The sequence below is a fragment of the Rousettus aegyptiacus genome, unplaced genomic scaffold, assembly GCF_014176215.1.
Source record: "Rousettus aegyptiacus isolate mRouAeg1 unplaced genomic scaffold, mRouAeg1.p scaffold_m13_p_6, whole genome shotgun sequence".
Taxonomy (NCBI): domain Eukaryota; kingdom Metazoa; phylum Chordata; class Mammalia; order Chiroptera; family Pteropodidae; genus Rousettus; species Rousettus aegyptiacus.
This window is the reverse complement of record NW_023416309.1, coordinates 65,816,471-65,842,345: the sequence shown is the minus strand read 5'-3', so window position 1 is coordinate 65,842,345 and position 25,875 is coordinate 65,816,471. Positions and strand designations below refer to the sequence as shown.

Here is a 25,875-nt window from a genome sequence, read left to right as displayed (position 1 = left end):
TATGGTGCTAGCTGAAAGAGGAACAGTGCTGCTTTTTAAACAGCAGCCTCTCCTAAAAGTTCACTACAAATGTCCTTAGCAGCAGGCAGGATCATCAACTCTTCACCAATAGTAAAGGGCTTCTTAGCATTTAGTAATACAGTTAGACACTAAGAGTGATGCTCTCAGCGCAGACACTTTTGATGAACTGGTGGCCTTCAATATTGCTTCTATTTTTCATGTTCACAGTTTTTTCTTTTGAAAAACTTCAGAGACTTGTCTTTTAATGCAGGTGCTTGGTTTCCATGTGATGAAGCTGTTTTGACAGTTTCATGGCTTTATTGGATAGCCGGTCACCACATATTGTACAAAGTGGTCTTGGAGAATGTGAATTACTTGTTGTAGTTAACCTGTAATTTAAGTAGGACTCTTGGTATTTTCTTTTTAATGTCTTTTTGTTGGCAGTCTTAGAATCTTCTGGTGTCTCATCATTGAGTCTTTGTCCTTTTCAAAGAAGTTTCCCAGTGACATTTGTTTTTTACTCATCTAGCTAGGGTTAGCTTGTGGCTGAGGTAAGTGCACAGTGTGGGAAAGAGGCATGGATGAAAGTGGTAAATAAAATAATGCGTGGCCTACACATGGACTAAAATAACTGTTGGATTCTGACTTAAAGCCCGCCACCAGATACAGCTTAATTGTAACTTGCCACTCACTGTAGATTTTTGACATGAGTCTGCAAGCAATTGATTTATTATGGTCTCTGTGCAGTCAAACCTCTTTGTTAATGTTAATCTGTATTTGCAGCTGCTCCCCAACACTAGCATCACCACCTCAGCTCCACCTCAGTTGATCAGGCATTAGATTCTCATAAGGAACGTGTAACCTAGATCCCTCACATGTGTAATTCACAATAGGGTTCGCACTCCTATGAGAATCTAATGCCTGATCATCTGAGGTGGAGCTGAGGCAGTGATGCTGGCTAGCATCAGGGAGCGGCTGTAAATACAGATGAAGCTTTGCAGGCTCGCCCACTGCTCACCTTCTGCTGTGCAGCCCAGTTCCTAACAGGCCAAGTACCGGTAACAGGTCATGCATTGCCAGTGGGTTGGGGTCTCCTACTACATGATGCAGTATATCGACATTTAGAAGATAAATCAATGAACCATTGTTTTCCAAAATATTTGAAAATATCTGATACTATAAAATAATTCATGAGTAAAATATTCATTAAACGTGGGAAATAGACCAGTGGATTTTAATGTAACAATACAACAAGTTCATTGATACAGTTTCTACATTCTAACTAACCTTTAAGAAACTATTACTTATCAAGTTTTGGTGTGGTATCAAAGCATATATCCACAATTATCTAAAAGCCATAAAATACTCCTTTTCCCAACTATACATCTCTGAGGCCTAATTTTCTTAATATGTATAAAAGAAATCCGTTTCACTGTTTACAACACTTCTGATACCAAATGTGTGGGTTTCCTGCACCATGCAATTCTTCAATTCTCTGTGGACAGTAATTGGACATCATACAGTTTAATTCATTCTGACACTACCTGGAGCAAGTGCAGACCTCACAGGTTAAGTCCTTAGTCTCACAAGACTGCCCCCACCACCACTTCAGATGCCAGTTGCAAGTTCTAAGTTGTTACCTGTCATTCTGGCCAACCAGCTATAAATCAGGGATTCTCACAACCCATTCCTCTTGTTCAATAATTTGCTATAATGGCTCTTAGAACTTAGGGAAACACTCTACTTACGTTTACTGGTTTATTTTAAAGGATATTATAAAGTACACAAATGAAAAGCCAGATGAAGAGGTACAGACGGTAAGGTCCAGAAGGGTTTCACGTATAGGAGCTTCTGTCTCTATGGAGTTCGGGTGTGCTACCCTTTTGGTACATGGGTGCATTTACCAACCTGGAAACTCTGAACCGCTTCATTGAGAGTTTTTATGGTTCTATTATATGAGCATGATTAATTAAATCATTGACCATTAGCGAATAATTTGATGATTCCCACCTCCTCTCCTTTCCTAAGAGGTCAGGAAGTAGGGCTGAAAATTCCAATGCTTTAATCACATGATTGGTTCTTCTAGCAACCAGCCTTCATTCTACCAGTCACCTCATTACTGTAAACTTTCCTATGGTTGAAATGTGTGGGTTTAAAGGGGCTTGAAAGGGGCTTATAAATAATAGAAGATGCTCATATCGCCCCTACCACTCAGGAAATTCCTAGGGTTTTAGAAGCTCTGTGCCAGGATCCAGGATGAAGACTATATATTTATGTTCTTCTTATTATATCATGATATCACAGTATACTTCAACCAAAACAAAATAGCACAGCAGATTGAATACCTAAACAAATATGAGAATCCAATAGTTTGCTATTGACAAATGTAAAATAATGACCTTATTAATTTTTTGTTAGCAAAATAGTTATTTTCTATTAAAAAATCTTGTTTATGTTAACTTCTAACAGGTTTAATATTAATTTTTTTCACTTTAACTTCTAATACTTTAATATATATAAATAAAACTAATAAACAGAAGCTCTTTAGGGTCCTCAGTAATTTTTAAGATTTCAAAGTCCTGAGACTAAAAAGTTTGAGATTCATTGTTTTCACCTAGGGTTTTGAAGGTCGAATGAATGTAGTATTCATGAATGTGAAAACATTTTGGAAACTATTTAAAACTTAAATTTATAAATAATTTTTGAGCTGCTATTGTTTTATCGCTGTGCACATCCTTTAAGTTTGGACTTCAAAGCAGAGACATGGAAAGAGAACATGTATAAATTATTGCTATTAGCTTAGGCAAGGAGTGAAGGGGATAATTCACATATAACTGCTGTTCTATAAACCAAACAGTGAAAAAGCAATAGAATGATGAGGCTTGTTTTATCCTAAATATATGTCTATATACACACACATACACACACACACACACACACACATACACATATTTATAATTACAAATACAAATATATATTTGTACATATGTGCGTGCACACATCTATGTTCCTGGGCACACAGCAAGCTAAACCTTGGTATTTAGGAACATAGTCCACTACTAGGTCAAGGTGTGTTTTGATTTTTGAAGTTGTCCCCTTCTTCCTTTGCAGGTATAGAACAAGATGCAGTGAATACTTTTACCAAATACATATCTCCAGATGCTGCTAAACCAATACCAATTACAGAAGCAATGAGAAATGACATCATAGGTAAGCAGTGCTTGAAGCTTTGACAAAGTAAAATGCCTATTTTTGGTTACTAATTTAAGAGAATTTTTTATGAGCATGGAATTTAATATATCCTTTCCTAATCTCTATTCAGAGTACTTTATTACATACGATTGTCGTTTACTTACGAACTTTTTCTCATATATTGGACCCAAATTCTTAGACTTTGACTTGAATAACAGCAGCAGCAAGAACAGTAATAGCACACATTTAGTGAGTACTTCCCAGGTCCCAGGCAATATTCTAAGCTGTTTCCATGGATAAACTGATTTAACCTTCTAAAGAACCTTGCAGCACATGAATTTGGTTATTATTTTATATGACAAAACTGAAGCACAGAGAAGGTTAGTAATTTGCCCAAGGTAACACAGCTCAGAAATGGCAGTCAGGATTTGAAACAAGACCCCTACACATTAACTAGTACGCTACTTGGCATTCCCTTTCAAACTGTGCACTGAGATCAACCTCTTTTGTCCTCATCCCCCTGCCCAAAAATGCTGGAATAGAAAAATCAAAGTGCTAGTAATAAGAGCCAACAAATATTTCAGGAAATTGTTACCATCGTATACACACATATGTATGTGTATACTGAGTCACAAATATGTTTCTATGAAAATATAGTAAAATAAAAAGTTTGAAAGTTTTTACTGTTGCATTAGAAAGACCTTGGGTGCACCTGTAATCACAGATAAAATTTATCTGTTAAACAAATGTTATTAAGTCTTAGTTCTAAGTTTTTTATTTTTATTACAAAAATTTAATATTTTTGACATATAAAATATAGCATGTTATTCTATTCCTAGCAGATTCTTTACAGCATGGGGCTCTTTTAGTCTTTACTGCAGGTCCTTCGCACTCATAGGAGACAGTGAAACCGCCTCCAGTCTCAGCTGTGGTTCTTAAATTCACTCACCGTGCTTTATAACAGTGAACAACTAATTGTTGGCTATTTTGGGATCCATCAGATGCTGCCCCCATTGTTTTCCTTTTCTTTCACCCACACAGACACCTATAACACAGGTCTTGGTGGTTTGTCCTTATCTGCTTGTATTTCGGGAGTTTTACCAAGTTTTGTTGTATATTTTGTTGTGGGTTTTTGATTTTTCTATGTTGCTCCTCTATTTTTTTCTGTGGGAATTTGTTGCTACCATCTTCCAGACTTCCCTAGACTGAGTGTTCCTAATAATAAAACTGGGGTGTACTAACTAATTAGAATTTGGCTATTTGAGGAATTAGTTGGCTAGTGATTCTTTTGGGCATTTGTTTATACCACTTGGTAATCAAACTGGAGTAGGGGAGAAAAGGAGGGGGTTTTGAGCCAAATAATTTAAGAATGAAATGTGACTGCAATTCTAATTTTCCTTTTCTTAAACTTTATCAAATTAATGATATAATCCCATGAGGAGAAAATTATTATGAAGGATCAAGTTGATAAGATTTAGTGATCTAGGGATCCAAGAAAATTTCCATCCCATTGTCTATTATTATGCATTTAAAAATGCTAATTACCTCTATGTCTTTACCACTTTTCCTCTTTGAGCCTCATTCTTCTGAATCCTGCTTTAATTATTTATCTCCTGTTACAGTGATAACATTTTAATATAGCTGTACTTTAAGCGAGTTACAGTTTGAAGAGGTCTCCACTTTAGCTATTATTATTCTGTATCCCACTTGCCTAGTTTTGTCGTAAATGTTATTCGTGTGTTTTTGATGTTGCTGTCTACTTACTGTTTTTTATGTGAGGATTCAGAATGACCCTAAAACTATGCTTCTACTACTTCTTCCTTCTTCCACAAATCCTTGAAGTGGTGAAATTTTTAAAATACTTTGAAGGTACAGCTGACAGAATTTGCTGGTGGCTTGGAAGTAAGTGGTGTGAGAGGAAAAAAGGAATCAAGCATGACTGAATACCTGGAAGAGCGAAATTAACCAATTATAAGATAAGGAGGATTGTGAGTGTAATGGCTTATGGGGAAAATCAGGAGTTTGGGTTTTAGACATCCAAATGGTGAATGTCAAGTAGGCAGTCAGACATCCACTTTAGGAGTTAAGGAGAGAGGTCTAGGTTGGAGATACATGTTTGGAAGTCATCAGCATATAGATGGGTTTAGAGTCATGAAACTGGATTACCATGGGAATGAGTATAATATGTGAAAGCAAGAGGTCTAAGGACAGAATTCTGGGGCTGGCCTAACATTTAGAAGTCTGTCAGTTGAGGAAGAACTGGCAAAGGAGACTTAAAAGTAACAGCCAGTAGTAATGTAGACCCTCCTATATCACTGTGTATCAAAAAGCCAAGTGAAAAATGTTTCTGGGAGGAAGGGAGTAATTAAAGATGTTAAATCATGCTGAATGGGTTATGTATGATGAATAGTAGGAATGGAATGAATTTGGCAACCTGATGGGCATCTGGGCCTCTGGTCATCTTAATTACAGTGGACCTTCAAGGACAAAAACTTAATTGGAATCTTAAGAGAGAATAGGAGAATGAAGACAGCAAGTAGGGGCAAGGCATTTTGCACTAAAGATGAGCTGAAAGGGAATGTTAAAGGACAGTGGTTTTTGTTTTTAGGGTGACATGTTATAAACATTTAAGGTGTATGATAGCATACAAACAAGTATATAAGCACAGTGTACAAACAGTGTATAAAGCTGGTGAGAATAAGGCAATAGTGAAAAACTCGATGCAGGAGAAGGGGACATCTTCTGTAATAAAGAAGTCTTGAGGGGAAAAGAGGATGGGCTCATTGCTCAAATAGAGGATTGTTCAGGTAGAAGCAAGGACAGTTCATCCGTAGTAACAGGAGAGAGTGCAGAGTATATGGGTAGAGATGCAAGTGGGTTGCTAGATATGGTGGGAAGTGGTAGAAGTAATTTTCTGATAGAAGTAATTTTCTGATAGTTGTCTTAGTGAGGAAGGAAGCCAAGTCATCAGCAAAGAGAACAGAAGGTTTAAGAAGGGAAGAGAATATGTGCCATGTGTTGTCTAGGAGAATGTCAGAGTAAATGGACCAGGAAACTATAGTAGGATTCTTGGGTTTCATTAATGTCCCATTAAGGTCATGAACTTAAAGTGAAACCAGCCATTATGGTTGTATGGTTTTTTTCTAGTCGTGTTTACTAGTTTAACAGCTTATTGATGTCTTACAGTTTCTTTAGACAATTTTTAATTTTAGCATATTTTATGTTTTAAAATTCCTATTGAATAACATTTTGATAAAATTTTTTACCGATAAACCTTTTCATAAATCTATAATTCTTTAGGTTACAGTCCTAGAAATGGAATTGCTGATTGAAAGCTTATGCTAGAAACTGTCAAATGGCCCTCTAGAAAGATACATCAATTTATATTCTCACTAACACTAGTGTCAATTTTCCCATGCCCTTGCTCAAGTGTATATATTGTTAAACAATAAGAAATATGGATTTTTAAAACACTTTTATGCTAATTTACTAGACAAAAGTTGGAGTGTCTCATTCTAATCTATAATTATATTTACATACTCTTTTGTGAATTATCTTTTCATGTTTGCTCATTTTTCTTTCAGTATATTTCTTGTTAGTTTGTAAGAACTCTTGATGTATGAATAATAATTTGTCATATATAGAGTAAACTGTCATACATGCTGCAAATTTTTTCATCCTAATTGTCTTTTAATTTGGTTTTTGGGGTGTTTTACTGTATAGAAATTAATTTATGCTAAAATTTTTGGTTGCTGCTTTTGCATGTATGCTTACAAAGACTTTCTCTACCTCAAAATTAGCTGTTCACCTGTATTTTCTCTTAGTTCCACTTAAAACCTAATTTACATGCCTTTACAGTTATTTCCTATTTTCATTCACAAATGTGTACATTTTGTATTCAATAGAAATTTAATTATTTACTATTTCTTTAATTATTTAATTATTTACCAGCAAAGATTTGTGGAGAAGATGGACAGGTGGACCCCAACTGTTTCGTTTTGGCACAGTCCATAGTCTTTAGTGCAATGGAGCAAGAGTAAGTTAATTTCATAATTTCACATTTTGTTATCTTGAGAATTTGTGTTCAGTGTTAGGAATGGGCTTCATTCAGATAAAAACAAAGTGTCTTTGAGGATTTAAGTATTTTGAATATTTACAGGATCTTTACAGGCATACTCTAAGGTTGTCTTGGTTAATGATTTCTTTTAAATGTAAATTGAGAACTCTATTTAAAAAAAAAAAAGTTTTTATTGAATCTTTTTTATTTTGAATCTTAATATTTCCTAAGTTAAAATAATTTGTTTTTAATTCTGAAGTCATTTGTGTATAATTGTGACTATTAGAACTGGTTTATTGATTTAAACAGTGCATGTCTTCAGAAAGATATCCTAATTTGTTAGTGTATGCTTTAAGCTTAATGCATGCCATATTACTAAATCTACATAGATTTGTTGAACTGCCTCCAAGTTTTTTTTTTTAAATTACTGCTGCATGCCCTTAAAAAATCTACATATTTATTCTTTGATTTAACATTTATGAAAAGGGTGCTTTGTGCACAGCACTATTAGATATAGGTCCTGCCTTGAAGTTATAGCCTAATAAGAGAAATAGGACGTATTCTTTTGTTTATGGAATATAAGGTAGAATGTGTTAAATATCAGAGGAGATCTACAAAGTCATTATGAGGTGGGAGAGATTATTTACAGGTAGAGGAATCAGGAATGACAACATGGGAAGGGAGGTAGTGTTGACCAAGCTTTTAAAAAACGATAGACACAATATGGAAAGAGTATATTTTTCCCAGTTAAGCGCTTTCCCTTGGTCGTTTCCTCAAATTGTCCCTTTTTTGTTCATATGCAGGCACTTTAGTGAGTTTCTGCGAAGTCACCATTTCTGTAAATACCAGATTGAAGTGCTGACCAGTGGAACTGTTTACCTGGCTGACATTCTCTTCTGTGAGTCAGCCCTCTTTTATTTCTCTGAGGTAAAGTCTGCATTTCTTTTCATACTCTTTTAGAGCATTTCAGCCTCTAAACTATAAATGTTCAGGCCCTGTCTATAGGAAGTAACATAGAAGAGACAAATCATTTCCAAAAAGATTGATTGGATTTAAATAATTTTATTTAAATAATTTATTTAAAATAATTATTGTTTTAAGTTGTATGTAAATGGAAATAGTACTTTAATGACAGATTAAAGAGAGAACATGAAAATTCAATGTAAACTCTAATTTGAAAAACCTAATTAAGGGACTGCACATTTTTAATTATTCAGAACAGTTTTAAAACCACAGAAGTTAATACTTAATTCCAGTGCTCAAATATTCGGAGATGAGACTTTAGAAGAGAGGGAGAAAAGTAATAAATTTTTTATACTGTCATTACTTTTGCTTTAGCTACTTCATAGGTTTGCCCAGTAAAGCATTTTCAGTAAGCAATGAGTATATTGATCTCTTCGAGACATATATTTTAATATAATGGTATTTGTAGGCTTCAGCACATGAAATTCTTTTTTGCAAAGCAAGTGATTACAAAGCAGAAATAAGAGGAGTCCCAGTCTCACAAAGCAGTAACTTAAATACACACCTGTGTTCTGTCTCCTTATAAGAATACAGTTCAGTTAATTTATTTTTTCACTCCCTATCTTTGCTATAAGTTTAAGTCAGCATTTGTTCAGGTTAATATGGCTGCATATATTGATGGAAATGATCAGATATAAAAGACTTGGTCTGGTTACTTTACTCTTTGTATATTGACAGTGAGGAACTACTAATCCATCTTTACTGTACTTTTTACTCCAGTTCACTAAAGTTTGCATCTAGCTGTGTGATAGTGGGTTTTTCTTAGTTGTTTTTTTTTTGCCTCTCACTGAAACAATGTTTTTAAACTTTTCAATCTCAAATGACTGTAAGTTGCTGACTGGAATTAACTGAACAAGTGAATGTATTAGGCTAGCGGTCCCCAATTTTTTTGGGACCAGAGACTGGTACTTCTATGAGAATCTAATGCCTGATGATCTGAGGTGGAGCTGAGGTGGTGATGCTAGTCCTGGGGAGCAGCTGCAAATACAAATAAAGTTTCGCTTGCTTGTCTGTTGCTCACCTGCTGTGCGACCTGGTTTCTAACAGGACACGGACCAGTACCATTCATGTTTAATGGTTAGGATAAATTAAGGATGATGAGTCTACAGCCATGCCACCCTAAATGTACCCTATCTCATCTGATCTCGGCAGCTAAGCAGAGTTGGGCCTGGTTAATTCTTGGATGGAAGACCAACTAGGAATACCAAGTGCTTTAGGCGTTAAAAAAAAATTAGGGAGGATGAGAGAAATCTGTTTATAGTCTTATTTTCCTCTTGTATTTTTCCTTCTAGTACATGGAAAAAGAGGATGCAGTGAATATCTTACAGTTCTGGCTGGCAGCAGATAACTTCCAGTCTCAGCTTGCTGCCAAAAAGGGCCAGTATGATGGACAGGAGGCACAGAACGATGCCATGATTTTATATGACAAGTGAGTTTTATTGATAGATGTTTTCAACGCAGCAAATATTTATTGAGTATTTGATATGTACTTTGGAAATAAAGATGATTAAACTTAGTCTTTGCTGTTGAGCTCACAGGAAGCAGCATAAAAGCTGCATTTTTCATATGGTATATGTAAAGTTTTAGGGGTCCTTAGAACAAAACTTTCTGCTGGGGTTAGGGGAGTTTTGTTTGTGGATGGCAAGATGATGATGATGATTGTAGACTTCAGGGAGGGTTTCACAAAAGAAAGATTTAATTGGATCCTAAAGAATGAATTGAAATTTGCTAGCCAGAGAAGGTGGAAAAGAACATTTTAGCCAAACACAGGGGCCCAAGCAAAGTCACGAAACTTGGGGGAATCGTGGTACTTTCAAAAACTTAAGTTCGGGTAATTGAAACTTGGGTAGGGAATATATGAGGAAGATATAACTCATTGGAAAGGGTTCTAAATGTCTTTGAATGGGTGCCTTCTATTTTCTGGTGCAAATCTGCTTAGCCAGATTAACTACTCAATGAATAATAGTTTTTCATTGGTTTTCACCGAAAATGAGAGGATAGCAAAATCTTACAGTGAACAGAATTGAAAACATCACGCAAGCGATAAAGCTGTGGCCAGCTCCATAACACATGATGTTCCTTCTTTGCATTTAACTTTTTTTTACTCTGTAAAGAAAAGTAATGTATTATTTGTATCCACAAGCAAGCACCAAGAGGATAACTTGAGGATAGAGAAAAATCCAGGGATGTTAGAGTTGGAAGAGAGCTAAGAGCATATAGGTCAGTGGTTCCTGAACATTGCAGGCCCATATTAGGCTGTCTGCATAAGAATCAACTTGGGAACTTAATAAAAATAGGTTTCCAGTCCTGCTAAGAGATTCTTGTTTCAGCAGGTTTGAGGTGTGACCCGGGAATCTTTATTTTTAGAAAATACCCCAGATGATTCTGACGAATAGGTCAGGGAGCTAGTCTGATTTTCCTGTCTTCCGGGTAAGAAAACTAAGGCCCAGAGAGGCAGTGACTTTCTCAAAATCACAGGGCAGTTTAGTTGTAGAACTTGGACTGGAGTGCAATTCTCAGTTTTAACTAGTGTTTATTTTAGTGTATTTGTGGGAAATATTATATAAGAAACATTGTTATGGATGTTAAAATGGTAGGTGTTTACATTTAGAAATTTGGTCGGGGGTGCCCAAAAATTCAAATTATGGAGGAATATTAACCAACTCATTTGTTATTAGATAGAAGACTCACATTTTGTTAAGAAAACACTGATGACAAAAAAAAAAAAAAAGGGAAGTTTTCTTTATGCCATTAATAGAAGAGTGGCACTAGTAAGGTCCTAGCTGGAGCTCAGTACCACACAGAGCAGAGACCTTGTTTTCCCATTTTTATATTGGGAGCCATTTCTAAATGAAGACTACTGTATAGCATCCTACTGGCATGTCATTTTGACAAGTTCATTGCGCTAAATTTGACTTTACCAGTCAAACTCTGCTTGTTTGTTTTTATATCTTATGTATGCATCAGCACAATCATGCTTCATCAGCCTTTGTGTATTTGTATCATTTATAGAAATTAGAAGCCACTAGAATGCTTGGAAGAGAACATATATATGTTTTTCTTCTTTAATGCTTTTGTTAAAGTATCCATTTATAAGCAGCTTACTAAAACACTAGTTGCATTATATCCTATGAAGATAAAAATCTTTTGAGTTATCAATGATTACTCCTTTTCCTTTCCATTCCAAATCATCAGCAAGATTTATTCTATCCAAATACATCGAATCCAGCTATTGCACCCTCAGTGCTCTTTTGTTTTGAATTCCTACATGTATATTACATATGGCTTATAGTTTTAATGGTGTGTTCTCATTGTATCCTGTGCAGGGGTCTTTTCTGTTCTCTTTTTAAGGGAAAGGACCATTTAAAAGGGCAACCTCTTTTAAATCCATTTCTTTCTGCCAAGTGCTGAACAGAGAATAGGTACCCATTAAATATGTGTGATTGATTGATTTCTTTGCCTCAGTTTTAGCCTGATCCTCAAATATCTTAAACAAGAACAAAGGATGATGGAAGGCAGATAGGGAGGTAGCAGATTGACTCAGATATCTTTGAGGTGAGAGGAATAAAGATTGTGGCAGGGCTGTCATCACCCAGTTCCATAGGTCTGCAGGCTGAATTAAGTACCCTCATAGAATATTCTCTGGTGTAGGTGCTGGAAGTTGCTTATATTTGCTGTGGAATTTGGTTTTACTTTGGCTATCTTTCTACCATAGGTACTTCTCCCTGCAGGCCACACATCCTCTTGGATTTGATGACATCGTAAGATTAGAAATTGAATCCAATATCTGCAGGGAAGGTGGGCCACTCCCTAACTGTTTTACAACTCCATTACGTCAGGCCTGGACAACCATGGAGAAGGTAACCAAAACTCCAAAACTATTAAGCTACAAGAAGTTTTTACTGGTGGAACCCAGCAAATGTACCATGGGAAAAACCAAATGTAATAGAACAGTGGAAAATTGAAACAGTGCAACATAGCAATTAAGAGCAGAGTCTTTGAGTCTGGCTTGGTATGTATTAATTTTAACCTTTATAGGCTGAGCGACCTCAGGCAGTTACTGAAATTTTTTAATGCCATTTTTCTCATCTGTAAAATGGATACTTACTTTATAGTTATTTTGAGGATACAAATGAGGTAAAATATGTAAAGTGCTTAATAATCAGATAGTAGTATTGGGCAAAGTTAGCTTAGGAATAATTTACATAGTTCACTAATATCCCTCAACAGGGTTGGAGCATTCATTTTGTATAGTATTGTGATCACTTAGGATATCGTTAATATCTTATTAATAATAAAGTATTAGAATTTGTGAATGATTTATTCTTTTAATGAACTAGAACAGATTTTCCAGGCATTACACAGAGCCTAGGATAAGCCCATGAGGTTACGTTGCTTACATATGTCATATGTATCTAGGTGGAAAAGGATTAAGTAAGCACTGTTATATAATACCACACATAGAAACTGAATTCCAGGAATATGGAAGAGTTACATATAAAAATCAGATCAGTAAAAAGCTAGTGGTAAACTCAGTAGAGTATCAGGGATAATTTTTTCATATTTAAAATTAAAACCTTTCTAATCTTAAAAGAAAAGTTCCAGATCTATATCATATATTATACTTCCTGGGTAATAAAGAAAATTAAAATACAGAGAAAAACAAAATCTAAAAATATTTCTCACTAAATGTACATATGTAAAGAATTTATACTAATTTTTAAGAATACTATCAGGTAGACAAATGGGGAAAAGACATAGATGATTTGTTTACCAATACTTTGAATATTTTTGTGGTAGGTATTGGTGTTAGAGTGATAAACAAAACAAACATGGTTTCTGCCATTCTGGAGCCCTGTCTATAAAGAAGGCACATATTAAACACAATTATTCACAATTGTGCTAAGTGCTATGAAGGAAAAGTCGGTAATAGTATATGCCACTAATTAACATGAGAACTTATTCACCATCATAATAATTTTTAAATTCAAATGAAAATATCCATGTACCATCAAGTATTTATTTACAAATAATTTGAAAAAACACAATCCAGTGTTGGAAAACTTGCGTCAAAACAGTCTACATTGCTAGTGGCACAAATTAATAACATCCTTTGGAAGGGTAAATTGGCCATATATATGAAAGCTAAAATGTTCATACTGTTTAACTCAGTAATCACACTTCTGATAATTTATCATAAGGAAATCAGTTCAAAAGTTAACATCAATATATACACAAAGACTTCAATATTTATAGCAAACCAAAAAATCTAGTTTCAATATATAGCTGCTCCCTGGACTGTTTTCTGGTCACTGAGAAGTCTATCAAGTGTGTAATAGTTTCTTGGCAAGTGTTTTTGGGGAAAGGAAAACTATATATTGGACACATAATTTTAGTTACAGTGTAATCTGTATGTAAAAGGATAGTAGTTGGAGTGTAACAAGGAGAAGTAAAATCATTTGTGCTAGTTGGTAGAATTGTGGTAAAATTTTGTTTCAGAATAAAGTTTTAGTTGGATTTGATTTCAGCTTTAAAATGTTTGTCCTTTCTTTCAGGTGTTTTTGCCTGGCTTTTTGTCCAGCAATCTTTATTATAAATATTTGAATGATCTTATTCATTCAGTTCGAGGGGATGAATTTCTGGGAGGGACTGTTTCACTGACTGCTCATGGTTCTGTTGGCCCTCCTGAGGACTCTCACACAGGTGGTTCTGACAGCTCAGCTTCTCAGGTATTAACCAATTTGCCTCTACCATTAGAAAGAAAGGAATACAAACCTTTTTCTTCAAATACCAGTAACAGGTCCCATGTATAAGTTTTAAGTTCTAGAAGAAACAAAGGAGAAATAAAATTAGCCTACTTATTGTATATTCTAATCAATGTATTTGATTCAATTCAAATGAAAACATCCACATACCATGGATGTATATTATATTGTAAGGTATGCTATTTTATTCAGGCCATTATGCTGTTGGACACCGTAGCTGTTACTTTTAATAATTAAATACTTTGATATATATTTATAGCCTCTGAAGAACTCTGTGTAATTATTTTGGAAATGTAGTAAATAAATTTGGGATGTTTTTTTAATATAATAATTGAACTGCTAGATTTCTTAATGTTTTGGTTTCATTTTGAACTGTAGTGCTATTGTACATTTCCTTAAACTTTTTGTTTTTTTTGGAGTGCTTTTACATATCAAACCTTATATAATTCTCCCCAAAATCACATGAAATGTGTTATCTCCAAGAGAAGAGCTTTAAAGAGATATTAAGAAGTAAGTGGTAGAGCCAGAACTATATTCTTTGTCTGGTGTTCTTTACCGTAAGTTCAATAATATAGCATAATTATTTTCTTAGCAATATTGACAAACAAATAACACTTTGGATTTTCAACATTAGACCTTGGACAGATTTTCTTAATTTATTAGACAGTACAGTTTTATTGCCATCAACAAGGCTCTCCTCAGTACCTTTTCCTCCTATTAAGGTTATATAGGTGACCTGCTGTATGTGGTTGCCATTTTGTTTTTTGACATAGGCTGAAATGTTTTGGCCTTTTTTAGACACTTAAAAGCTCTAGGTACTAACTATATGTTTGTACATTTTTGGTTGAAATAATATGCATACAGAAAACTCAATATATCATAACTGTCAATAACTTAAAGACTTCTCATAAACAGAACTAACCCGTGTAACCAGCATCCAGATCAAGAAACAGAACTTCATCAGTATGTCAGAAACTCTCATGTCCCCTTTCAGTCACTAGCCTCTTCCCTGCCAGGGTTGCTGTTATCCTGACTTTTGATATCATAGATTAGCGTTACCTGTTCTTGTCATTAGCTTTATTGGGTTTATTCATAAACCATGCAATTCACCCATTTACATTGTATAGTTCAGTGGTCTTTATAATCATGGAGTTGCTTAACTATCATCACAATCCTTTTTAGAACATTTTTTTTCTGCCTAAGAAACCTGTTCTTTATCCTTTAACTGTCCTCTCCAAATCTTCCATTCCTCTAGCCCTAGTCTACAGCTAATCTCCTTTCTGTCTGTTGATTTGCTTCTTCTGGACATTCCATATAAATGGAACTGAATGATATGTGGTCTTCTGTTACTAGCTTCTTTCACTTAGCATAATCTTTTCAAGGTTCATCCATTTTTAGCATGTATCAGAACTTTATTTCTTTTTATGGTCAAATAATATTGTGCAGACACACTATATTGTTTATCCATCAGTCGGTGGACATTTGGGTTGTTTCTACCCTTGGCTATTATGAATAACGCTACTGGATAAGTTTTTTTTGTGTGGATATATATTTTCATTTCTCTTGTGTATACACCTAGGTATAGAATTTCTAGGTCAAATGCTAATTCTGTTTAACTCAATTGCTGTTGCTTTGTAATAATTGTTGAAATCAGGAAGTGAGAGTCCTCCAGCTTAGTTCTTCTTTTTTAAGATTGTCTTGACGATTCGATGTCCCTTAAGTTTCCATATGAATTTTAGAATCAGCTCGTCAATTTCTATGAAGAAACCAGTCAAGATTCTGAGGGTGTGCATAGAGTAGATCAATTTGGGAGTATTGCCATCTTAACAATGTTAAATCTTCTGCTTCACAAACATGGGTTGCCTTTCATTTATTCAGATCTTCTTTAATTTCTTTCAATATTTTATAGTTTTCAAGTATAAGTTTTTTATTTCTTAAATTTATTTTTAAATATTCTTTTGATGCTATTTTAAATGGAATTGTTCTCTTAATATCATATTTAAGTTATTTATTGTAGTTTATAAAAATACAAGTAATTTTTTTATCGAGGTAAAATTCACTTAAACTTAACCATTATGAAGTGTACATTTCATTAACATTTTGTATATTCAGAGTGTGCAGTCATCACCACCATGAACATGAGACAACATTATGTTTAGGCCGTCTTTAATTTCTTTTGGCAACATTTTGTAGTTTTCAGTATACAAATTTTATACCTTCTTGGATCAGTTTATTTCTAAGTATTTTATTCTTTTATATGCTATTACAAGTAGAATTTTTTTTTATTTTTTCATTTGACAAACTTTATTTCTAAGATATATCATATTTGCCCACTTTTTCAATTTAAACATTCTGTAAAGTTTTTTTATTTTTAAATATCAAGACCCTGGGTGATTTTAAGTTGCATTTATATTCTATTTATTTATTTGAGAGGGTTCTTAATGAAGATTTTCTTCCTAAGAGTTAATCAGGACTAGGCAATTGAAGTTTTGCAGTTCAGCTTTTGTGCTTACGTTGTTTTCCCTGAACTATAAATATTTTTGTTAAAACTTTCTCTTTAAACTATCACTTCTTATAATCTTGAATTGAATCAAATTCTTCCTTTCAAGAAATGTTTTTGATGTTTATTCATTTTCTTTTCTTTTCTTTCTTTTTTTAGGTCTGGGAAAGCAAACCTTACATATCCTCCTATTCTAAAAACATTATGAAACACTGATTATATATAATTTCATCTTTTAAGTCATAGTTGATAGTGCATAGAAATAGAACTGCTTTTTATGTGTTGCTCTTCTACTGTTGACTTTACTAAATTCATTTGTTAGGGCTAAGTTTTCTTATGGGTTCTTTAGGATTTTCATTTGAGAATTTCATTTTAGGTTATCATTGGAGAATAGGAATAGTTTTTTTTCTTTCTATCCAACTTTGGATGCCTTTTATTTCCTTTCCTTGCCCAATTGCTCCGTCTAGAATTTCTAGTGTAGTGTTGAATAGAAGTGGTTAAAATGGGTGTCTTTGTCTGATTCCTGATCTCAGGGGAAAGCTTTCAGTTTTTCACCATTTAGTACAGTATTAGGTGTGGGTTTTTCATAAATGCTCTTTATCAAGTAGAGGAAGTTTCCTACTATTCCTAATTTGTTGAATTTTTTAATAAGGAAATTGTGTTGAGTTTTGTCATATGCTCTTTATCAGTTGAGCTATATACAGGCTTTTGGTTTTTATTCTATTGATGTGTCATACTGCAGTAATTACTTCTCAGATATTAAACCAGCCATTCATTTTTGGGTTAAACCTTACTTGGTTGTGGTGTATAATTATTTTTATATGTTGCTAGATTTGGTTTGCTAGTATGTTGTTGAGGATTTTGCGTCAGTGCTCAATAAGTACTAGTCTGAAGTTTTGTTTTGTTTTTTTTCTTGTGATGTTTGGTTTTGGAATCTGTGTAGTTATGGCCTCGTAGAAGTATTCTCTCTGTTTTGGTGCCTCTTTGTTTTTACTTACATCCTCTTCTGGGTACATAAAGTGTGCCCTTCCTCTTCTCCCACCCTATAGAGTGTTCTCTAAGTGTCTGTTCAGTTATTTATTTTATTAATTTAACCTATACTTTAGTTATGGAATTTAAGCGTGTTCCTGTCTTTTGTTTTTTTAAACAATATTGCAGTGAATAATCATATAGAAGTCATATCACATGAGTGTGAGTCTGTAGTTGAATTTTTAGAAGTGAAATTTCTAGATCAATCTATGCCTCTGTATTTCATAGAAATATGAATTCTGACTTGCTTTTTTGTAGAGGTCAGGAGTGGGAGGTAGAATACTGGAGGGGAACTTATTACACTCATCTAGCTGGTCATTTTAGAAAGTTTTTTTTTTTTTTTAGCTTTTCTTTTGTCACATGGCCTCACTGAGAATTAAAAACATTCATTTTATCTCATATAAGTTGGACTTTACATTGTTAACCAAGATCATATGCCTGGACGAATGGGAGTTTTGCACACATGGGAACGTAATGCTGTGAAGACGGCATATTTATTAGAACTTAGGTTATTAAGAAAAACAGATTTAGCATATAAATGCCAAATGTAAATTTTAATATTGTTTAATATTTAAACACCGAAGTTTTTGTACAAATCTGTCATATTCCAAACCCAGGACTGATTTGATTCCTGAATAATACACTATTAATTTTACAATTTCTGTTGTAGTCCAGTGTGAAAAAAGCCAGTGTTAAAATTCTTAAAAATTTTGATGAAGCGATAATTGTGGATGCTGCAAGTCTGGATCCAGAATCTTTATATCAAAGGACATATGCAGGGTAAGTTTGGCACACGTCTTGAATTTTTACAAGTGTAAAGAATTTCGCATCCTTTTATCTTTTAATTAAACATTTTATAGTTGTTTCTAATCTATAATTACATGCCCAGTACTTTTACATATAGTACACAGTAGAATGTGGTTAACAGTGAAGGCTCAGGAATGACTTACTGAGTTTTAATCTTGTCTCAGCCATTTATTTGCAAGCTACTTAACCTCTTTGTGTCTTGGTTTTTTAATGTAAAAAAATGAGGGTAACATTACTACTTCATTGCGTTGTTGAAGGTATTAAATGAGATAACACATAAAAGCATTTAAAACATTGCCTGGTATCTAATAAGGACTTCATAAATATTACCATTATCATTCCATCACCATATACAAGAGTGATGAGTGTCATTTATATAGTATGTTTTGGGCTGTCTTCCATATTTCATTTGATTCACATGTTAGCTATTTTAAAGTCCTTGTCTTAAAAGCAAAAATAAATATACAAAGATGCCAACATCATTTATTATGAACTATATAACTAATACTTAGACTATGGAATAAAATTGCTCCTTTGTGTTTAAGAATTACCTTGGTTGCTTATTTTATCCTATAACAAAAAGACAGGGACTCATAGGATATGCCACTTATTGAATTTTACCACAAATCAAATTATAAAATCACTTCCTCTTCCCTAAAGGTGGCTTGGTTACCACATAATCCCATGTAAAGGCTTGATTACTTCACCCCAACCCCAGTCCCCTTAGTGCTATAGAAGAGGGATTTCAACATGTTTAATTGCTTTTATCAGAAAGTAACAGTGATATTTGGAAGACAAAGGAGTCTGAAAGGTACTTTGAAGTAAATAAAGGTTATTTGACCACATTATTTTGGAAAGCACACTTCAGCTGTGTCAGGTTGTACTAATCTTTATTCCTTCTTTTAGGAAGTAGTGGACAGTACGCCTAAATGAGTTAATTCCCAAAGATTATATTTATTCTTAAGGAATGGTTGGTTCATGTATTTAAAACTTTACTTAAGAAAGTCTATCAATTGCAAGATATTTTACTTAGTTTCTTTTGGAGTGTATAAAATAAATCTACATTTAAAAAATAATTTTAAAATGGATCATAAATAGAGGATGTTCTCCATCTTTAAAGATAGTTTAAGTGTTTTAACTTTATGGTTTTAGCATCTTTCTGAAATTTTTGTCAAGGCAAACAAGTTTTCTCTCAGTTGTTATATAGGACCTGTATATGAAATGATGACTTATTAGGAAGGATATCTCTAAAATAAGATCCATTTTTCCTGAAATGAAATAATACACAGACATCACAAAATTTTTCTTTTAACTAATTTTTAATTATGAATACATTAAACCCTTCTTATAAAAAATTAAATTACAGATAAGACTGATGTCCCCTTTGATCACACATCAGTGCTTTAATTTCTTTCCTTCCTTACTCAGGATGAGTTATGGTATGGTGTATATTTTTGTTTGCTTATTTTTATGTAATTGATATAACCCTTTATTCTGTATCTTGGGTTTTCATTCATAATGAGTTTTGTAGATTTTTTTTTTAGCCCGCAGAGTTACCTCATTTTAACTATGTTGTAGTAGTCTATATATCTAATAGTAATTCTAGTGCATAACTGTAGCAAAATATTCCATAGTATGTAGTGTCCCTATTTGATCATTTTGGTATTAATGAGAATTTAAGTTGTTTTCAATTTTTCATTGTTATCCACAGTATAGCAAAGAACTTTTTAAAATATACTTCCTTGTACCAAAAAACAGATTTTAAATTCTAATAGATCTTATCAATTTACCTTTAAAAATATTTGCACATTTTACATTCTTATCTGTTATTAATTTTCCACACATCCTTGTCAATATTAAATAATATCAAACTTTATTTATTTATTTACTTATTTATTTTTGCCAATCTTGGATTATGTTCATGAGATAGAGCTCCTTTTGGCATGTTTGATGGTTGTTGAGGTTCTTCTATGAATTGACTATTGATCTCCTTTTTGCATTTTTCTTTTGGGTAATTTCTTAATGACTTGTTAGAATTTGGTGTATTTCTGGATATTAATTATTGGTTAGTAATAGCTGTTAAAAATAAGACCTTTCACTGTGTTTTTTCTTTTAACTTTGCTTTATATTACTATAGCTTTATAACATGTAATTATTATATATAATTACTCTAGCTTTCCAATATATTTTGCCCTACCTTTTAATCCTTTCTTTATAAAATTATCTTGGCTATTCTTGTGCCTTTTCTCTTCTATTTGAATTTTAGAAGTGTGAATTACCTCTTAACTTGTCATGTTTCATAAACCTTTTTGGGATTTTGAGTGGAATGACATTGAATTAAAGATTATTTTGCTTTCTGTAGGGGATGGTTCTATTTTAAATAAACCCCATTTTTAATAACATGAGATGGCTATAAATTGGATTTCTAGATTGAGTTGAAATGCTTAAAAACTTACTTTTTCCTTCTTAGTTTAAAATTGGGTGTTATTCTTTTTTATACTTACTTAGGAAGATGACATTTGGAAGAGTCAGTGACTTGGGGCAGTTCATCCGAGAATCTGAGCCTGAACCTGATGTAAAGAAATCAAAAGGTTTGTGGTGTTTTTATATGAAGTATTAAGCCTTTACTCACAATAGTCATTGACTGTATATAAGTGAAGGATCTTTTAAGATTTAAACTTTATTTTATGAAATAACTGCCATATCTTTCACCTTATATTTATAGTCAGAAGGGAGTACAAGGGCTTCATGCAATCACATCTCTATACAGTCTCTCTCTGAATCAGAAGTTTTTGAACTTGCTTTACCATTCAACAGACACATATATATGAAAAAATATTCATCACCTTTTTGTTTAATGGGGGAATACCCAATCCAGGTTGGACTTGAAGTTTATCTCGAGACCCTTTATTTTTGTTAAATTTCCTCTGAATCACTAAAAGTTATTATGAAATATATGTGGAAAATATTAATGGTTGAAATTCAGATCCTTTGTTTAAACAACAGAAGAGTGCTTGGTCAAATGTCAAGAGTTAAACACAGAAATCCTTTTTCACAAGCGCATATTTTTATGACTAATTTCAACTTCCAAACAGTTGGTTTACACAGGAAGATTTTGGAAATCAGTGTAGATTCATTCAGTGATAACTAGAAATTTTTCAGTGTGATTGGATTGACAGTATTGTCTTGAGTAAAAGATACTAGCTTTCGTAAGAAGAAAATGCTCCATTTTGATAAGTGTGTTTAATATTAAGAGTTATTACTAATTTTCCTAATTTACTAGTTTAATAGGACTACATTCCTATTATGTTTATCTTATTTTTTTAAGACAGCTGTTGTTTGGGTAAAGAATTATAACAATTTGGTTGATGAATAGCCTCTTTTTAGGTTAAATATACATTTACAGAGTATGCAGAATGTACAATTATTAAAATAATTTAGACTAAAAAAGGGTGCTACCTATTTAACTTTATTAGTTTATCCAAATAATTGATTTTATTTCTTGTTTTGCCAGAGAAGTCAAAGGTACACAGTTGGGGAAAATGTTAAGACTGAAGGAAGAGTACACAGTTCATTTAGTAAAAAACTTTTGAGTGCTTCTATGTACTCGTATTCTCTGGGCAGTTTGAAAGATATAGATCCTGCCATTAAGAAATTTATAGTCTAGTAGTGTCTTTCTTTGGGTAAAAGGTGAATACTAGGAAGAAGTCACGGATGACCTTGGAGCAGAGGAAGTGCTAAACAACCTCTGTGAGGTAATGTCCAGGAAAAATTCTACACTGTACAGTAGCTTCTATCAGTGGGGTTAATAGGGTTTTTGGTATTAATAGACTCTCTGAGCTGAGTTTTTGTGTTTTTTTTTTGAAAGCTCGTCTTATTCCTCTGACAGCTCATGAAGAAGTATTGCTCCAGAGTTTAGGTGTTGTATGTTTGCAGTTTCTTTCTTTCTTTTTTTTTTTTTATGTGAATCGAAGTATATTATGAGTAAAGACATATAAGAAGTTTCTCCCTAAACCATGATTGATATTAATTCTATTCATTCAGTCTCTTCATATTATTCATTTATTAATTCATTCTAAAATATGAATACCTACTATATGCATCTACCACTCTTAAGTATTGGGAAGAAAATAAAATTTCTGCTCTGAGGGAGTTTACATTATCATGGAGGAGACCCGTAAATAGATAAATATAGTGTAGGCATATGTGCTTATTATATATTTTATATATTTTATACATAAACATATAAACAGAGTAAGTAAGTGGATGAGTGTGAGGAATGCTATTTTAGCATTGGTTGTCAGGAAAGGTCTCACTGAGGAAGTAGTTTTTTGAGTAGAGGCCTGAGCAAATGGGGCAATTTCTGGAGGAAGGGCATTCTTGGCAGAAGAGACAAGAATAAGGACCCTGAAGCTTAAGAGCTCGGCATAATCAAGGAATCAAGGAACAGCAAGACCAGTGTAGCCAAAGAGGAGTGAGGAAAGGGCTAAGTGGTAGAAGGTGAATGAGGTTGGGAGGCTTACCACAAACTATCGTAGAGACTTAAAGTTTTGGAGACACATTGCAAGTTGGAGCAGGGGAATAACATGATATGATTTATGTTTTAAAGGAATGGCTATAACAGCTGTTTGGAAAATAAGAGTGTAGGGGTTTAAGTGGAGAAGCAGGGAAACAGCATTCTTGGCCATGGTCTATATAAAGGACGATGATGGTAGTTGTGGATTAGATAGTGGAAGAATGGTCATATTTGGGTTATATTTGAAGGTAGAGGCTACAGGATTATATCTCTGCCAGCAAGCCTCTCCATCAGATTACTTGCATCATTAATTTGACACACGCCTACATAAAGTAATGAATAGGCATTTCTGCAATTCGAGTAAACCAATCCATATATCCTGATGTTTTCTCTAGTTGTTCAAATGTCTCTTTAAGTCATATATTTTTTTTGTTAAGGGAATGATGTAAAATAGAAGCCTACAGATTCCTTTCATTCATTCAGAAGGCATTTGAGTGATTCCTGTGTGCTGGACACTGTGCTAGATGCCGAGGATACAAATAAGAGGGTATAGTCTGAGTTTATTTTAATCTAGTTTACTCCCTTTTATATGACCCCGACTTGGTAAGCCTATCACGCTATCTTATAAAATGCCCAGCTATTTTCCTGGTTGTTTATTGGGTTATTTAGTTGTTCCTTTTTCCTCTACATTTCTTGTAAACTGGAAGTTGTACCTAAGGTCTTGATGATTTGAGTTATACTTTTTGGTTAGAATACATCTAGGTGATGTTGTATATGGTGTTTTTAAAAGTATATACACATATATAGCCTAGAAGGATACACAAATGTAACACATTACTTTAGGGATGAGAAGAGAGTGGTACATTTTACTTTTCATTATACCCTTTTTGTTTGCTTTTGAATTTTCTTATCCTGTATGTTTTACCTCTTAATCACCCATTCATCTCTTCCCCTATGGCTTCCTATCTCCTCTTTGTTGTGATCTTTGAATGATGCCCCCTGTCCATCTCTGAAGTTTTACCTCGAACCACTCTTTCTTTCACGGACTAAGAAGCTTTAATTGGACTCTCCTTTCATCTTTTCCTGATACTCCTTCCTTTTTAGGGCCTCTGCAGTTGCTGTTTCCCCTGCCATGACAGTGTTCCCGTGTGTTCATGTAACAACTGGCTCCTTTTCATTGCAAATATTCTCTCTTCAGAGAGGACTTCCCACCCCACATGATCTAAAATCATCTGTACCACTAACACACCATTTCTTTTCTTATTCACTGTCTGAAATTACCTTGTTCATTTATTTGCATACTTGTTTTTAGTCTATCTTTCATGACTAGAATGTTATCTTTCTGAGAATGGGGATTTTGTCTGTTTTATTTGACACTATATTTCCTGATTCTAAAATTATGCCTGGCACGTGGTAGTGACTCATTACATGTTTGTTGATTGAATTAATTAATTAATCTAGAAGAATTTCTGTAGAGATCATCTGGGTGGTAAGATTATCGGTCATATTTATTTTATTTAAGAAGAAAATAATTTTTCAAAATGACATAGACACTAAATTCCTCAGGGGGATACTCAAGAGCCCCACTTTCTCCTTCTCAGACCCAAAATAATGGAGGTTTCTTAGCAATGTCAATCTCAAGCAAATCTGAGATGATACATCTGTGGATACCATCTCCTTATTCTACAAATGAAGAATTTGAGGATAAGGGAAATTGTAACTTGTTAGGGATCACATGGCAGAATAATAGCAACACCCAGGCCTTTGGTTCAGAATGCCATTTTGACAACAGTCGTTTGCAGTTTAGCTCTACTTCTCCCTTCCTCTCCTTTCTTGCCTAGGGCAGCTACAAAGAATGGTCCATCATTTATCAGCCTATAGTTCCATTTTGGATTTTAAAACCCTGATAATAGAGCACAGAGGAAAGGGTTGAATTTTGAGAAGAGTGTATCTCAGGGCTTCTGAGAAAATGAGAACATTGCTTTCAGGGCAAGCAAGGTAATTTTAGAAGTTACATTCAAATCATCTAGGCGAACGTGTAACAAGAAGGAATATAAAGGATGTTGTGAGCATGTGGTCCCTATAGTGGCAATTCCCTGATGCCTGGATGGAGTGGTGGAAATGAAGCTGTACTTAAATTGTGAAAACACTTGCATGTCATATTAAGAAGCCCGGATTCATGTCATATAGTTATCAGGGATTTCTAAGCAGAATACTGACTAGGTGCATTTTTCTGGTAGGAGTATAAAAATGAATTGGAGTTAGAGACTGGTATGAATGAAACCAGTCAGGTAATAGGATTAGCGAGTAATGTGGATAGAGGAAAAGAGGATTTAAAGATAGGTAATGGTAGCAGGAATTAGAAAGAGGGTCAGATTTATGACTTCCAAGAAGGAATTCAAGCGAGTGCATCCAAGGTAGAATTTGGTCACAGATTTCATGTGGAAAGTAAATGAAGATAGTCTAGGTTTTCTAAACATGGATTCTCTGGATGAAAAATTGTTGATTTTTAATAGAGGATTAAATTAATTTCTGAGATAGAGGATATAAGAAAAGGTAGGTGGGAGACAGATGAGCTCCATTTGGAACATGTTAAGTTTGAGTTGCCTTTAGGATAATTTATAAGTATGGGTTTGATACCTAAAGGTGAGGGTTTTTTTAGTTATTTGCATTTTGAAGGAAGTTAAAGCCACAAGAGGGGATGAGATGTCCCTAAAGAGAGGAGAAAAGAAGGCTGGGAATGGGATCCTGGAGAAGCCCTATGTTAAAGGAGGTGGGAATAGTCAAAAGTATTAAAACAAACGGAGAGACAAAATCTAGGTATTAAAAAAAAGAATGTTAGCAAGTAGGAGATTATCAACAGTGTGACTCTGCTGGTGAGCACGAAGGGAGAGCAATGTGTTAGGTAATTCAACAGCCATTTGAGACTGTAGGCAGAGAATGTAATGTTGTGGCCCTGTCAACTCTGCTTGACCATAAAGTTTAG

General features: G+C 33.9%; 1 protein-coding gene across 2 annotated transcripts in view; it reads left to right on the top strand.

Moving 5' to 3' along the window:
* The window catches only part of AKAP10 (A-kinase anchoring protein 10), a 78,548-nt gene that overhangs the window by 38,446 nt on the left and 14,227 nt on the right, over positions 1 to 25,875 (top strand). The window contains exons 5-13 of one of the 2 annotated variants that reach the window (XR_004951289.1): positions 3,112 to 3,210; positions 7,144 to 7,228; positions 8,053 to 8,176; positions 9,565 to 9,701; positions 11,988 to 12,132; positions 13,828 to 14,001; positions 18,237 to 18,346; positions 20,882 to 20,964; positions 23,327 to 23,436. Coding sequence is in view for 1 of the 2 variants with exons in the window: in XM_016145138.2 (XP_016000624.2) it covers positions 3,112 to 3,210; positions 7,144 to 7,228; positions 8,053 to 8,176; positions 9,565 to 9,701; positions 11,988 to 12,132; positions 13,828 to 14,001; positions 18,237 to 18,346; positions 20,882 to 20,964 (957 nt within the window). In the remaining variant the exon portion in view is untranslated. The remainder of the gene's footprint in view (positions 1 to 3,111; positions 3,211 to 7,143; positions 7,229 to 8,052; positions 8,177 to 9,564; positions 9,702 to 11,987; positions 12,133 to 13,827; positions 14,002 to 18,236; positions 18,347 to 20,881; positions 20,965 to 23,326; positions 23,437 to 25,875) is intronic. The other variant, XM_016145138.2, reaches the window with a different exon arrangement.